This window comes from Acanthaster planci, linkage group LG02 (genome assembly GCF_054643075.1).
Source record: "Acanthaster planci isolate LZ-2023a linkage group LG02, COTS_SCS, whole genome shotgun sequence".
NCBI lineage: Eukaryota > Metazoa > Echinodermata > Asteroidea > Valvatida > Acanthasteridae > Acanthaster > Acanthaster planci.
The window spans coordinates 30,275,701-30,290,975 of NC_141778.1; the positions used below are offsets into that span (position 1 = coordinate 30,275,701).

At 41.1% G+C, this 15,275-nt stretch overlaps 2 protein-coding genes across 3 annotated transcripts in view; one reads left to right on the plus strand and one right to left on the minus strand.

Annotated features, from left to right (window-relative positions):
• LOC110977217 (sodium- and chloride-dependent glycine transporter 1-like) overlaps window positions 1-6,755 on the plus strand; it is a 62,557-nt gene extending 55,802 nt beyond the window's left edge. The window contains exon 14 of the mRNA XM_022231135.2: window positions 192-6,755. Coding sequence (XP_022086827.2) covers window positions 192-377 — 186 coding nt within the window. The 3' untranslated portion in view covers window positions 378-6,755. The remainder of the gene's footprint in view (window positions 1-191) is intronic.
• On the minus strand, window positions 6,404-15,269 carry LOC110977219 (uncharacterized). Of its 2 annotated transcripts, XM_022231138.2 has the most exons (8): window positions 15,128-15,237; window positions 13,121-13,305; window positions 12,348-12,789; window positions 11,787-11,979; window positions 10,701-10,837; window positions 10,401-10,450; window positions 9,733-9,838; window positions 6,404-8,910 (listed from the first exon to the last, which is right to left on the minus strand). In XM_022231138.2, the coding sequence occupies exons 3-8, from the start codon at window positions 12,717-12,719 to the stop codon at window positions 8,809-8,811; spliced, it is 960 nt and encodes a 319-aa protein (XP_022086830.2). In that variant the 5' UTR covers window positions 12,720-12,789; window positions 13,121-13,305; window positions 15,128-15,237; the 3' UTR covers window positions 6,404-8,808. The 2 variants fall into 2 exon arrangements, with proteins under 2 accessions (XP_022086830.2, XP_022086829.2); XM_022231137.2 differs by lacking the exon at window positions 13,121-13,305 and having other exon boundaries at window positions 15,128-15,269.
• Between the last annotated feature and the right edge of the window lie 6 nt (window positions 15,270-15,275).

The following is a 15,275-nucleotide window of genomic DNA, read 5'->3' on the forward strand; positions in this document are numbered from 1 at the left end:
CCGTAGGAATATATGCGATCACCGTGGCCAAGGCAGTCACATGTGGTGGTATTGTTTACATTTAATCATGTGGGTGAAAAAGGTCTATAAGAAAGATCTACAATGAAAACAGCACCAGTTTTATATCGCTATGTGAAATCTTCAATCTATTATTATTCCCAATTCTTCTTTATTTTACTTTTTGCTTGTAGCGATTTGCCCAGGGCCTTCGGCCAGAAGAAAGCTGGGGCCCGGCACTGGACAAGCACCGCCTGGAAGCTGGCTACCCGCTGCTGGCACCCGGCGACGACTTGGTCTCTACCAAGAAAGTCAACGGAGGAAGTTATGAGATGGTCTCTTCAGTGGACACCTCTGTCAAAGTCACAGAACCCGTCTAGTCCAGATTAGGGGGACAAGGCTTTCTGGTGGGGATTCATATTTGATGTAAATCTGTAAGCAGCATTAGAGGTAGCTTGAAATGTTTATTGCGTAGGTTGTATTATTTATTATTTTTTTGATAATTGAGTAATACATATTAGCATATTGGTAATAATCTGTAGACCTGTAAATTTCTTCATTGAAAAAGTCTGAGCTCCTTAGTCAATGGTTGTACAGAGACAGTTTTCATTCCGGTGCGCTGAATATGCCCATGCTCAGAATTACATCTGTGAACATTTCACTGAAGCATATGTAACATGAAGAATAATAGGAAATACTCAAACATGGTTTCTTGGAAAAACTCTAGTTTGGAATGGTGACCATGGACAGGATAGACTCTCCGTCTTTGTTGTTTCCGTTTTTCGTTGGTTTTTTTTAGGGGGTGGAGTGATGGTATACTTTAGAGCAGTAGAATTTGGCTTTTTCTTCATTTTTGAAGTTTCAAATGATGAGATTGGTAAATATGGTTGTGAGTCGGCCTGATAATTACCTCTCCCCCCCCAAAAAAGTCTGTAAAGCCAGAACATTAAGTTTGTTGTGTTTAAAGGGTTTGTCATTTCATTTAGTTTTCACTGGTAATGGGAAATTTGAGGTTTTAGCAGTCAAAGAAACGAAATGTTGTTCACGAGGGAAAAAAGCTCTGTTCCACATCTATGTGACTCGGCCATTTCCGTTGCGCACACAATGAAACAATATACAGACAGCTAGTAAGGGGGATTGTGCACTTTGGGAGCCTATTCCTATAATAGAAGGAAAGATGATATTAAAGCTTTCAGGCTCGCCTAAGTAGATGACCTTCATTTGTAAGATTAAAAAACAGAGGCGCCCCCAAATACACAATCCCCTTAGCAAAAATGCACAAACTATGCAATTTTTCCAACCAGAAATATGTTACTGGAGATACGCAGAATCCACACAAGTGCCCAAAAGATTTGGAGAATTCCAAGGGAGGACACGCACTCCAACCTGGACAGGCGGCCATCAAAGGCTGCGCGTGTTGAAGTTCAGACCAACTCTGTCATTTTGATGCCGACAAGAAAATGGCCATGCTGTACGCAGTCTTAGCGATAGTTTGGGCACTGTCACTCCGGCAGCGGGGAACCAATAAGAAATAAGGGTTTGGATTATAAACAGAACTTATGTAAGGTCAAAGGTTTTCTTTATTTCTGTGAAATCAGTGGGGTTTTTTTTGTATTAAAGAGATATTAATTTACTGTAACAGCTAAAAGGTGTGGAGTTAGTGCAGACTAATCCGAGGAAATGCAATAACTGCAGTGGCACTGCACTCGTGCACAGGTGCGTGCATTGACAGGTGCGTGCATTTAGCAAATTACGACACCCTGTTGGTCAAAGAGGCGTGTACATGTAATGCGTGCCTACCACCTGTCCAAGAGCATTGTGCCTCCACAGTAACAGCATCTCATTCTGGTTGCTGAATCACACTATACGCCGAACCTCTGCTATTTTTCAGGAACATATTAGAAAGTGTACTGGGTTGGCACATATGCATGCAGTGCCCTGTGCTAAATACGCAAGGGGCCATCACATGTTCGTTCCTGTCCATATTTTGATGTTCCGATGGGATGTTCTCTAGTTTTGCACTTTTTGCCTGAGTACAAGGCGAACTGAAATTGAACAATCGTCTTCAGTTTAGGGTGCATTCACAGTAAAGTACATGTGTTGGTGCCCATGGTAAGTTTGCCTGAGTGCGTTTGCATTCAGTAGATCTATCTGGACGCCATTTTTTTTTTAAAATGACAACTGCGTGTATAACGTCAACTGGTGTGTATGGGCGCGGTATGCAGATGTTCTACACTTGCGTGCATGTTCATCCAAATATCTCTGAAAAAGGACGCTGCCAAAGCGTGTCACAAAATTTGTAGTAAATAATGCCGATGCACGTGGCAATCTGAAGGAAGTGACGACATTTGAGAGAGACATGAGCACCGTGAGAGTAACACCCGAAAAGGGAAGAACAGATGTCTGAAATATCTCCCAAACAATCCGTAGGGTTCAACTTGTGGCTAATTACATGGTAGTGTCTAGATTCCTTTGAACAACGTACTTCGAAAGTGTTCGTGCCAATTCCTGGAAGTACGCGCATTGATATGACCAAAAGAGGACTTTTTCCACTGTAAATCTATTTTTGGAAGAGTATTATGAGTTGCGGAAGGGTTACTGATGCGTTAACAGTTTAGTGAAGGGTTACTGAACAGTTTAGGGAATTCTGACAAATTAACCTATGAACAGTGCCGGATATGTGGGACCTTGAGCAGTTGCCAAGTGCTGAGTTAATTTCCTGTCGGTCCGACATGCTGCCGTCCAAGAAAGATCATGAGATGTATTTCCACCCCTAAAATTTAATCTCTCGCGCGAGGTTATTTGCTGTGGAGTAAAATCATGTCTGTTGGCAGAAAAGAAGTGGTGCTTGGAATTTACTATTTTTTTCCCAGATGGTAAAGTTAAAACTCAAGTTGAAGAGGTTTCACTTTTGATACAGTGTTCGTTACAAGTTGAAGAATGCAGCTGTGAATGGTTTCGGGAGATGTACAGGCAAATGGTGTTGTTTACATGAATAAATTAACTTTTGTAGGTAGAGTTTCAGTGTAGAAATATTAGCAATAAAGTGACTGTAGGCAAGCTTTTTTTACATAGAAATATCGTGTATGTACATGTCATTGTGTGCATTTTAGCACATGTTGGGATGGAGTTAATTTGTATTTTTTGGTTTAGTAATTTGCACGTCAATTGTTTGGTGGAAGATTTTGCCAACACGCCAAGCAGTGTGAATTTAACTTGAGGGGCAATCATTGTTAAGAAACAGTTGGGTTGACATTGGTCAACCGAGTGTCGCATTGGCAGCATTTGCACATATACCTTCAAATGGGTCGGACTGGGTTTGATTCCATTCAAGTGAAGTAGAATAGGCAGTGGGAGTTGGTGAAAGGAGAGTGATTGGTGCAGGCAGAGCAGGATGGTGATAGATATTGAATTATTCATGAATGCAGTAGTGTTGTTTAAAGAAGAGTGTTGAAGTTCCAGCTTGGTGCTGATGGAGGCTGTTCAGTCAAGCCTTGCCATTGTTTGACGAAGTGTTTCAAATGGAAAGTGAGATGTTGTTCGAGGCACTGCTCACATTGAGCAGCCGTTAGTGAGTCCATTGGAGAGGATTGGAGGCAGTCTCAGTGAGTGTAAGTTGCTGTTGGTGAGCATCCAAGTTAACCTTGTGAGATGCTCACGGAAAGCCAAACCCAGAAGCCCTAACCAGCTTAAGCCAGGAAGTCATTCCCAGCTGGCTCCCTTCAGCTCAGTTTGATCAAAGACCAATTATCAACCAATAGTTAAGATGTTTATCCAAGTACCAGGCAAAATTAGCCACTGGTTGACAAATAGCTTCCTGATCGAACTGGGCCCAAGCTGCTCACAAATAAGCAGCTTAGAAAAAGCAAGCTACTCGGGTCCAGTGGGCAGCTAACAGCCAGCGAGTTGCACACAGCCCGCAAACACACTTGCTCAGAGCAGAAGAAAAAAACGGGAAAGCTGCTCAAAAACCATGTGAGCCACTTGGATTCTCGCCATAGGTGAGCGGTTTCTCGCCATAGGCGAGCGGTTTCTCAGCAAATTAGCAACAGTCAGAAAGCAATGCTGTCACAGTGATGAGCCTGACACTTTTTGAGTCATTTGTAGTTGCACAGATGTGCATTGTAGATGTAGCCTTGAAGCAGTGATTGGTGGTTTGTGCATCCAGTAATGCATAAGTTTGTATCTCTCTCCGAGATCTTAAATGGGAAAGTGCATGGAGGAAATGGTGCCGCTTGCAACATGTAATATTTAGCAATGTTTTCTTTAAGGTTACACAGGGTAATGCACAGAGTCAGGTCCTGCAATTATTCCATGCACCTGTGGGATCTCTGTTCTCCTTAATTAGTAGTTCATAAATCTGACAATATTGGAAAGAAGGGACAATTGCCAGCCGTTACCTTTGTATTTTTCACCACACCACCAGTTGTCAATTGCCTAACTGCGACAATGGGTGGGTGCTATTCGTGGGAGACTATCTTTATGTAAGCTTCACCACATTTGTATTCCTCAGCATTTGAATTTTCTAGTTTGATACTCCTTTTGTCTCCACGTATTCTTTTATCCATTTGTATATCATGGATATCTGCTTATCAAATGCATCTTCATTTAATTTTCTCTATATATTGAATTATCTCATTTTCCCGTATGGAGGACAGAATGGTTGTATTAAGAAAAAACAGTAATTCATCCATGAAATACTAAATTTTCTGTTTTTTTTTATTGCTTGGATTAACTTTGAAACGACTCTACTCTAAAGTGAGGAAACAACCCAGAATTTGGAAATGGTTTTTTGAGTTAGAAAGTCCCATGACATTGGTTTCAATTTTAAATGAAGTACATGTATATGTTTCGTTCTTCATCTGAGGTATTAATATGTCTCTGAAGCTTTTGGAAATGAGAGAATTTAATGCTTGGAAAAAAATCCCTGAAATTGAAAGGACTGAAAATAGTTATCACATTTTGGGCTTATTATGCCCCACCAACAAGGTCGAAGGGGCATACTGTTTCACCTTTGTCCTTCCGTGGGTGTCACTGAGTTTGTTTCTGCATTCAATTGGGGACCCTGAACAATAGAGGACAAGAAGGTCCCCGATTGACAGAGGGTCCCCGATTGACAACCGTGTACAAAACAAATAGGTGGTCCCCAGTTGCAGGCAAATACATACTTGTGTGTGTGTGTGTGTGTACTTCCACAAATCTTGTCAGCACGATAACTTGAGAATTATTTATCCTATTGACTTCAAATTTGGTGTGTGGATTGTTCTCTATGGTCTGAAGAACCCAATTGGAATTTGGTAGCAAAGCAATGAAGTCAAAGGTCAATTAAGCTAAAACAATAGAATACTCGTTAGCGCAATAACTTGCAAATTATTTAGCCATTTGACTTCCAATTTGGTTTGTCGAGTGTTCTGTATGGTCTTAAGAATTTCCCCTGTTGAATTTGGGTGCAAAATATTGAGGTCAAAAGTCAATTTGGCTAAAACAATAAAATACTCGTCAGTGTCAGATCCGAGCATGTACTATAATAAGAGTTTCAAAATCATTGTATTTCTTCAAAACAAGCCATTTTAAATCATATTTATATTCAGGAAATTTTCTTGTTGACCTACCCCAAATTTTTACAAAATCCTTGATTTTTGTCAGTACATAAATGCAAATTTTGCTTGGATACTAACAATTGACAGTGCAGTGTGCCACCAAGAGGTTGCTATGGAGAGGATTTTTTGTAGTGCACCGTAGGAACAGTGGTTGACAGAGTTCTATTTGTCAGTTGCAATATGGGCGGGGGAGTTGTTCCCAGTTTTTGTCTGGGTTAAAAGTGTTTGAGTATCAGTGTAATCAAAATGGTGGTGGTGGGTTTTTTTTGTGAGGTGCGGAATTACCCCCAGAAATGTGGGGTCGACGTTCGCCCCGTTCCCACGAAGTTAGGGGGAGCAGGTCGGACCCCATAATTCTGTTGGTGGGAGTGGGGCGGACGTTGAATCCCACAGTTCTGGGGGTAGCGGGAAATGCCCTGGTCAATCAGTTGCCTTAAGTTGTCCGCTGGCATTTGCTCCAATGCGAATCCCGGCAAATCAGCTGTGCTTTTGTCGGTTGTAAAGTTGAAAAGTGGCCTTTCTGTGGCTACCCCTTAAGGTAACACGCTGTGCTGTGAATTGCATGTGTTGTCATCACCAACTCCTCGCTTCCATTTTGGCCTGTCTTTTTTTCAGGCAGGGTTATGTGCTGATGCTCATTGTACATGTAGAAGAGTTGACAATCCGATTTCAGGTAATGGCTACCTTGTTCACTGTTCAAATCAACAATATTTTGAAGGGTGTGTTACCCGTTTCGCCCGTCCACTATATGCCCAATTGAACGACAGCACAAATACTTGAGAAAAGAATACACCTCAGAGAAAATATTTCAGAGCTCTTGTGCAGCATTTAATTCATACATTTCTCCATGTTGATACTAATGAAATTCTTTCCCTGAGTTCAGTTTGTTTCTTAAATTCATAGGTTTTGTGTTATGCTGTGTACAGTTATACAGAACACAGTATCATGCAGTTGGTATGGTAAGTCTGTGTTGGGGTGCGGGAAATAGATTGTTTGTTGGTTTTTTTTTAATGGTTTTCTGGTGCTGAGAGTTTTATTTATTTTCATAGTTAATTTTGTAATTTAATATCCATGTTTGTTTTCACCATCAAATGCTCTCTCTGTAAATTCTCAATAAAGTTGCCTTTTTTTGGCAGGGAAAATTGCCGTAATCATGAATATTTGATTTTTGTTTCTATGTAAATCTATTAGTCTTTCCAAAGAGTTAACCTTTGCAAATGGTACCACCCTGAGGAGAAAATTTGAACTGGGTCCCTGGATAAGCGTGAGGAGTTTCTTTACCAGCTGTGACAAGTGGGTGTTAATATTTCACCTAAAGAGCTTTAGCACGACACAAACCCAAATCACAGACTTTTGATCTTTACTTTTGTTTTTCTGAGTTCAGTACTAAGTTCCATTCGTTTTTTTTCTTCTCTTCATTTACAGTAAAAACTACACCCGCTTTCCCCAATTTGGCACTAAAGATGATCCAAGTTTGCACCTAACCCCATTCTATTTTCCTTATAATTTGTTGCCTTTTTATGCCATGGTTAATGTTGGTATTATTTCTGAAAAGGAGTTGCTTTCGTAATCTCATCCTAGAGAGTGTTGATTTTGTCAACTCACTGCTTTTTCAAACCTAAAAATGTCCAGTGTGAATCAAATTCAATTGGACATAACACGAAAAGTAATGATATGCTGAAGCAAGTGAATCTCGACATTAAAGCATTTTATGCTCACTTCGATTTTGAATTCAAACATTCAGCACAATTACCAGGTCTGATTCCAAAATTAACTAAATTCAAATCAATGAGCGATGCCCCTGCATCGCATGGCAAAATGCGACGGGTTTTGGACAATCTGCGATCCAGTTTTAAAAATGGATCCAAAAGAACGGACAACTTGCTACAAAATGCACGCACGCAGCAACACCTTTCCAAGAGAATTTTCTGATGAACATTTATCAAAATATTTGTTTCTGTTACGGACACGAAAATATACGTAAAGATTAAATTATCGACGTAACACTGGTGCCATGACTCAGAAATCTGAACTGTTTACTGGTACGTTTGTCTAGTCACGAAAGATCGTCCATCAGCAGAGCAAGAACAGTGCTGTGATACATGTATGTATGCGCCGCTTTCTGCACATATCAAAATGATGGCTGGCCATGTACACATTGGTACCGCGGTACGACGTGATTATGAAGTTTCTTGCCGTTGTACCCGTTTTGGGGCCAGTGATGACGCAATTCTTCTGTGGACGATTCTGGAACATTTTTTTGCACGCTTGATGGCCAAAATGGCGAACAAGAATCGACATACAAAACCCGAGCTTAGTGTTTTAACGTGATTTAAATTACAACAGAAACTGCTTAACAAAAATTGATCAGTTGCTATACAAAGTCAATTTTTTGCTATGCAAACAAAAAATACATAGTGAATTTGCTATTCAAAATTTTAACATGAAATCGCTCACTGCAAATGCCGGTTAAGTTTTATTGAGCGTCACCCGAAATGTATAAAATCATTAAAACAAGACTCTTGGGATAGTGGAATATCTGGGACGTCGTCAAAATAAACAGGAAAACTGTACGTAGAAAAAATGGCCACATAGTGGTATTAACCGATACATGTAGTTGGTGAACATACAAGACCAAAGATTGCACAATTAAAGAGGGAATTTGTTAACCCAAAGGAACAGAGGACAGATTTGTCAGAGTAACTCTCTTTGGATCATCTTTGAGCACTGGTATAAAATCTCACGGTCTGTCAGTCGACATATATTTGACAATTTATGTGGGTTCATCGTTGGACAGTGACATGATTTTCCTGTGTATCAGTCTATTCCTCATCTGTATTGGACCATGCTATATCATTGGCATGATGTCCCATGGTCAATGAGACTATCCCATTAAGGTAAGCTGTATAGAGTTCTGAAGTGAGTTCATCATGCGCATGGTTCATGTGTAAAAGGCATCAGCACAAGACTCGGCGTGTGAACCAACACGCACCTGTACTCCATTCATTTTGCATGACACTGGTTCAAAATCACATCACACTTTGGTACTCCACTGGTATCATGTGGTTCCGCAGTCAATCAGACTATTTCTATCCCAAGTGGCTTGGCAGGACTGCCACTGGGCACTGGTAGCCACTGTGCCTGGCACTATCTTATCCCATGTTCCGGCAGTCTATTCCATCTCTCCGTGGGATCATCACTATGCCTGTTGTTATGTTATCCCGTGGTCCATCAGTCTATTCCATACCTCTTTTGGATCATCTGCAGGCGTTGGAAGTTGTCGGGCTAGATCTCCAATGACAGTCAGTGGATCCTTAAACATGGGATAAAGACGACTATTCAGCGCAAGACCAACAAAGTCCGGTGTGGATAGACTGGCTTGAGTAAACCTCGCTAGTGGATAGCATTTCTTGATGGGGATATCAAAAAAGCTTTAATTGTAAGTTTGAGAAAACCCCAATCCTCATCAAATTGCTCAATTAGCACTTGTGTCATACCTGTGGGTATCCCATCAGTTTCTTTACCCTGTTTAGCACCTCCTGAAGAAAGTGGGAAAACCTTGCCTTAATTCTGTTAAGCCCAAGGCCCAAATGAGAAAGATTGAAATCTCCATCACTTCTTAACCCATTTCCCTCAAACACTCGTGGAAGGGAGACCACTTATTTTCCAAGTCCCACGTCAAGAAATTATGCATGGCTCTTATCTTAAATCCATGGAGATCCTACAAAATCTGGATCGAGATATTGATGGATACAATGTGGGCCCATTAATCTCATATCCCTACATAGGACACATGGCTGGGCAGCCTGGGCTCTAATCCCTGAATCCATGAAAAGCTTACAAAAATGGATTTAGATGGTGGATTTAGTTTGAGTGTGTCCAACCTTTTATCTCACCCTCCACGACGTGGGACGTGGCCAGGCTTGTGTCAAGTCATGAGAACTACAAAATCTGGTGGTAGATTTTGATGGCACACAACTGGGCTCTAGGTTTGAATCCACAGAAAGCTTACAAAATCTGGATGCAGATTTTGATGGATCTAGTGTAGGTCCATCAATCTCTTTTAGTCGACATTCCTCAGCTCCGAATGCACCCCATCCCACTCCATCGTCAGCCACTGTCCCATCATTCATACCTGAGTGCTCAGCAGCCAGTCCAATCTTCTCTCAGTCAGTTCGTTCTTGAGTCGAGAGGTTCGCTGACGGATGAAGTCCCATTTCAAGGCTGCAGCACGTGCTTCTCTATGAGGGAAAAGTGAATAAAGCACTCACCAGCATAGCACAGACCACATGGGTGCAATCTTGTAGAGATGCCGTGCAGAAAATGGTGCTTAGTAACATATGAGTGCTTGGCAAAACATTGGCTGGGAATCAATGACAAGAAATATGTTCTCCTTGACATTCGGGCTGGTAACCTACTTTTGTCATCAAGTAAATACATGTTCTCTGCATTGCGGGTCTATTGGCCCATGTATTTAGACCCATCACTGCGCAAACTCCAAGGTTCATTATACTTTGGTCTGATGGTCTGTGGTATCGATCAGGTACAAATGAATCCAGATTACAACGGGATCTCAGTATGTTAAGAAGTCTTGGAAAAAAATGCTAAAATTACAGAGAAAAACAAGTCATCAGGTGACCAATAGGAATAAGAATGTCCTCGATGTACACTGTCATGTACATGAACAGGGGTATGGTGGAATGTGGGGTGCAGAGTGAAGGGATGAGAGTAGGATGCAGGGGTGGAGATAGGGTGTATAGGTAGGCGTGGGGTGATGGGAGTTGGGCCAGGGGTTATACTCACTGGCATTGTTGGCAAGATTCAGCCCTGCTGGTGGTATCAACAGATGCTGCCTGTGGTAGTAAGGAATAGAGAAGCAAACACAGAAAATTTACTTAGGCCTTTAAACGTGACAGAGCAACTCACGGCTGCAGGCTGGGAAGGAGCAATTGCAGTAAAGCATCTTGCTCACAAACACAAACCCAGTGATCACTTAGCTGGTTTATTTGTTTGAATCTGCTGTCTCAGCACTGTAACCCCAGTGCATGACACCGACAACTTCAACACCCAAGTTCCAACAAGTCTCACAATGTGTAAAATCACCTGTTTCATAGCCGACAGTAGGTTTCCTATCTTCAAAGTTTCGATGAACTCTCTTTCAATGAAGATGCCAGAAGCCTCGGAAGAGCTCTCGGGCTTTGCACCGATTCTTTCTGTCTGCGTTTTTGAGCTGGTTACATCTGAAAAGCAGAAGTGACTGAATTTCAAACTGCAGCAAACCAACTTCAAAATGTCTACTGGAGACTATCACCCTGTGAGGAAATATCTGATCTATTAGTGTTGATTGTTGACATTATTGCAGAGTTATATTCATGTCCATCACAAGTCCAGTCACAAGTCCCTTTAAGAGGCCAGTCATAAGTAACAATGAACAATGACAAAGGAATGCTTTTGTCATGGCTCATTCGAATAGCTTGTGCATTGTCTTAAGCATAAATGACTTCTGATGGATTTGTGATGGACTTATAGGGACTTGTGCTGGACTTGAATATGACATAGCATTAATATATCTTGAATGAAGTTGTACTTTTGTGTAGTTCCATTTTGCATGCTCTCAAGCCTGGAGTATGTGGTAGACTGATAAAAGGTTTTTCCTAAAGTTTTTCACTGGTGACTAGGAAAGTTGCAAAGTTAATCAGGCCTGTAGGCTGGGGGGGAGGTTACCGGGGTTCAAACGCACCCCCCCCGCTTCTGAGTTCTGCTTGTTGGTGGGTTTTTTGTGCATACTGAATATTTCAAATATACCGTAATATTTGGCATACAAGCCACGGCTTACATGTTGATTCTCAAGCTCAAGGTGATCACGATTCTGCGTATAAATGTGTCCATCTCCAGTCATTATGTACCATCAGGAAGTTCTTGCTAATATCCACATTTCAGGTGTCTCAAAGGGTTTGAAATCAATGTATTTTTGTCAAGTTTATTCAATATTAAAAACTACTGTGTACAAGCCTTACATGCAACCTTTGGTTCATGACAGACAGGCAACTTTTAATGTCTTTTCAAGGCCTTTGTATAAAAATGTGTTTACAGTGCCAAAAGTTCCACTTTTTGGTTTGACGAACCCCCCCCAGTCTCTGGTCAGGTAACAGGCCTGTTAATTTTACGAAGTACAGTGACACTTCTTGCCTTGTCTTTTCTCGTTGAGCAAAGTCCCAATTGCCTTCTGGCAGAACAAGCTTTTCTCCTCGACCTCAGAGTGTACTGCCACCGGCTCCTGTGTTGCCGTGGTTCCCATTTTGTGCCGAGATTTCTTCAAGAGTCTGAGTTTAGCTTGGATGAACTGCTGCTGGGTGGACAGTACGGACTTCTGGCGGGAATCCTGCAAGGATCGGACGAGACAATTAAGCAGGGGCATTTGCATCCATGCCACTGCCAAGTTATCATTTTGTATGCTCTACCAAGCAGGGGGCAAAAACGTTACCCACCAAGTCAATTTATCAACAAGGTCATCACCTTATGCTACAAATGAATCAGTCGACCCTGGAAAATTTCTGGTCGGATGGTTCAGATCTTTCAATACCAAGCATGAGCATGAGGAGGCTGTTTGCACAGAATGCTGGTTAAAATCTACATGTATCTTGAAGTCAACTGCCTGATCCAAACTTGGTGTGAGCAGCAATTTGAAAGTTGAACTACCAGGTACAGGTAGGTCAATATTTGTATTTCATTTTATTGCCAAGTACTCACCGACAAGTTATGAGATTGGCTTGATTCCCAATCTGCTGAGTAGTAAGACTCTTCCATTTCAGAAGAGGAGCTCCCTCTTCCCGCCTTCCTCCATGCCCCTCCCTTCCTCCCGCTCAACTTGTCATCCGTCTTGGTCAGGGATGATCCGTTTGTTGATGTCTGCTCAAAGGAGCGCGTGTTGGTTGCTGTCTCCCATAGTTCGCTACTTGAACCATGCTCGTCAGGTTCGGTCTCCTGTGGGGCCGATGTCAAGATGGAGTAGTCTTTAATGGAGGCCGCTGATGATGATACTGTGGTTGCAGTTTCCTGGCTTAGTTCGTCCAAAGTCTGAATGGTGGAGGACTCGCTGCTGCTGGTGGTCAGTGTTGTCATGGCAATCCTTCAATAAATTCCACTGAAATGAACTGAGTGATGATTTGATGACGAACTCAATCAGTTAGACCTATTAGTGTGGAAAAGTGAAGCATAATGACATTATAAATGATGACTAAAAGTGGCAAAAGATGATTTTGTAGGCATCATTTTTTCAAGTTCAGTTTTGGAATTTAAAGATTAACTACAACGATGCTAACTTTTCTCATATTGAATCCTATTCAGAAGAGCCAAGTCTAATAAAAATGGCACGTCAGTATCTCCCTTGCAAATCACACTGTGTTAATAAAACACAGTTTTTGTACCCATTTTTCCTGCGATTCCAGTTCGGTATTGTAAACATGGACGTGTCGTCACAACTCATTAGCATCTAATGAATATTGATTTTTGTGATGTATTACCATGGAGAGGAAATACTGCAGTGCGTGCACTTTAGGCATGCATAACACGCATAGCCGTGGACAACAGCACAAAATTGAAGAATGCTCTCATTCTTCGGAACCTTGAAGAGAATTTCAATCCCAGTTCTTTCGCAGAATTTTTAGTACATCCACTAGCGACGTACAAATTTCGGCATCACTGTAAACTGTGAATAAAGGAGTACAAACTCTTGACGGAAAAGAGATAATGTAGCACAGTAGGTCTTGCACACAGATTGATCCCCGGTACATGTAGCTCCATGTTCATGTACGTTTGTAACGGGAACAGTTGTGCCACGGATACCAGTTTCTGGTATTACATCACACAAATTTCATTTCTCAACTGCACCGCTAGCAGTCAGATTGTGAAAATTTTTGATGAAACTCGAAGAAACAGATCAAAAGTTTTGGCAAAATTTTAAAAATACAGACGCAATCCAGACATGATTTGGTAATGAATATATGATTTATTACACACTAAACACAACAGTAGTTTATTTTCAAAACTTCTAAAACCATTAGAATTGGTCTTTAAATATATCCACATGTAACCATAATCCATTCACTTAGTACTTTGACCAAAATGTATTCTAAAAAATACTAAATTTTTTATGGCTTCATTTTCAGTAGTTGAAAGTTTGACTAAAATCCTACACGGAATAATATTATGAAGACCATCAGATGTCATTGAAGCAACAGGAATAATGTCGTCTGCAAACGAGTTGGATTGGCTGTAGTAAAACTATGTTTGCGTACATGTACGTACCTATCTGCCAGTAAATCTGCCAGTTAATGTCTCTTTAATGAGGAATTATTTCTTGCATTAATTACTTTCGTTTAATGATGCAGTTTGTCTTTTTCGTTCTAGATTTTAATTTTTTTTTTCAATTTAATTTTAAATTTCAGTGAGGCATAAATTTATATTCTTTCAAATGAATCATATTAGCATTAACATAAGTTATTTATCTGGATATTATGACAAAAATTCTCTTTCTATGTGTATTTCTGAAAAAAAATCACAAAATACAGTGCCACCAAATCTGCGCCCATCGTCACCAACGGAAATCTCAAAATAAGGTGCGCAGTCCTTTTCTGGCTCTGTATTTTTGATAACGCCCTCGATATTTGGCGAAAGTTGACCAAAGTTGTCATTAATGCTCGTATCAGACGTCCAACCTTGGTCGTGAATGAACAGCGGTCTTTAATCCATTTTCTAAATTCCAGACAATTTTAATCAGTTCATTTTTGTATTTAGTCTGTGAAGTATAATGTTTATGCTCTGTTGAAATTTTTCCTGAATTCTCCCTGGAAAAGTTTTTAATTTGCACATAGGCCTAGCTGCTAAAAGAAAAACACTGAAGTGACACTCGATCATTGACAGCAAATTAACCTGCAGTGCATAATTTCGTGGAAGAGTTTCACGACGAGAAAGTTGGATGTGCAAATATTTGTATGCGCAAATTTAGGATTGGGCCTAGTAATAATTAGCGTGACCCCCTAGGCTAGCTAGGCCCTTAGCCCCACACGTAGGGCTGCAGTGGCTCGCTTTTGCAATCTGTCTTTTATAATCTGTCTGGTGGCGACGGATAAGAGACAGATTGTAAAAGCATGAAAAGAGAGCCACTACAGCTAGGCCACGTGACATGTGGGGCTAGCTAGGCCCTCAGACCAGGTTGGATGTTGTCTTCATTTCATTACGACAGGGAGTCCACCTTGGCTAGCCGGTAAACAGGGCCCGACGAATACTCCTCCGTCATACATGTACATCTGGTATACGACGGAGGAGTATTCGTTGGGCGCTGTTACGGGTCTACACCTAGTGACCTGGGTAAGCTAGGACCTGTACCCAGGCTGGCTTGTAAGTTATAGACCTAGGCCTACTCAAGTTGTAGTTGTACAGCCTTTCACAGAAAGGAAACCCACATACAGGCTTAATGCATCTGCGACATGTACTCAAATGAAATTGGAAGAATTTTAAGGTTACGGTACCCATTAGGTCCAATCAGTTGTCTTCACAAAACTTTCAGCCATTCAACATGCAGCAAGAAACAACAAACGTTGAAGGCTCGCGTATGTACATGTTCATGCATTACCGATCAACTAAAAAAGACTGGTACCAAAATAAAATGCGCTTCCA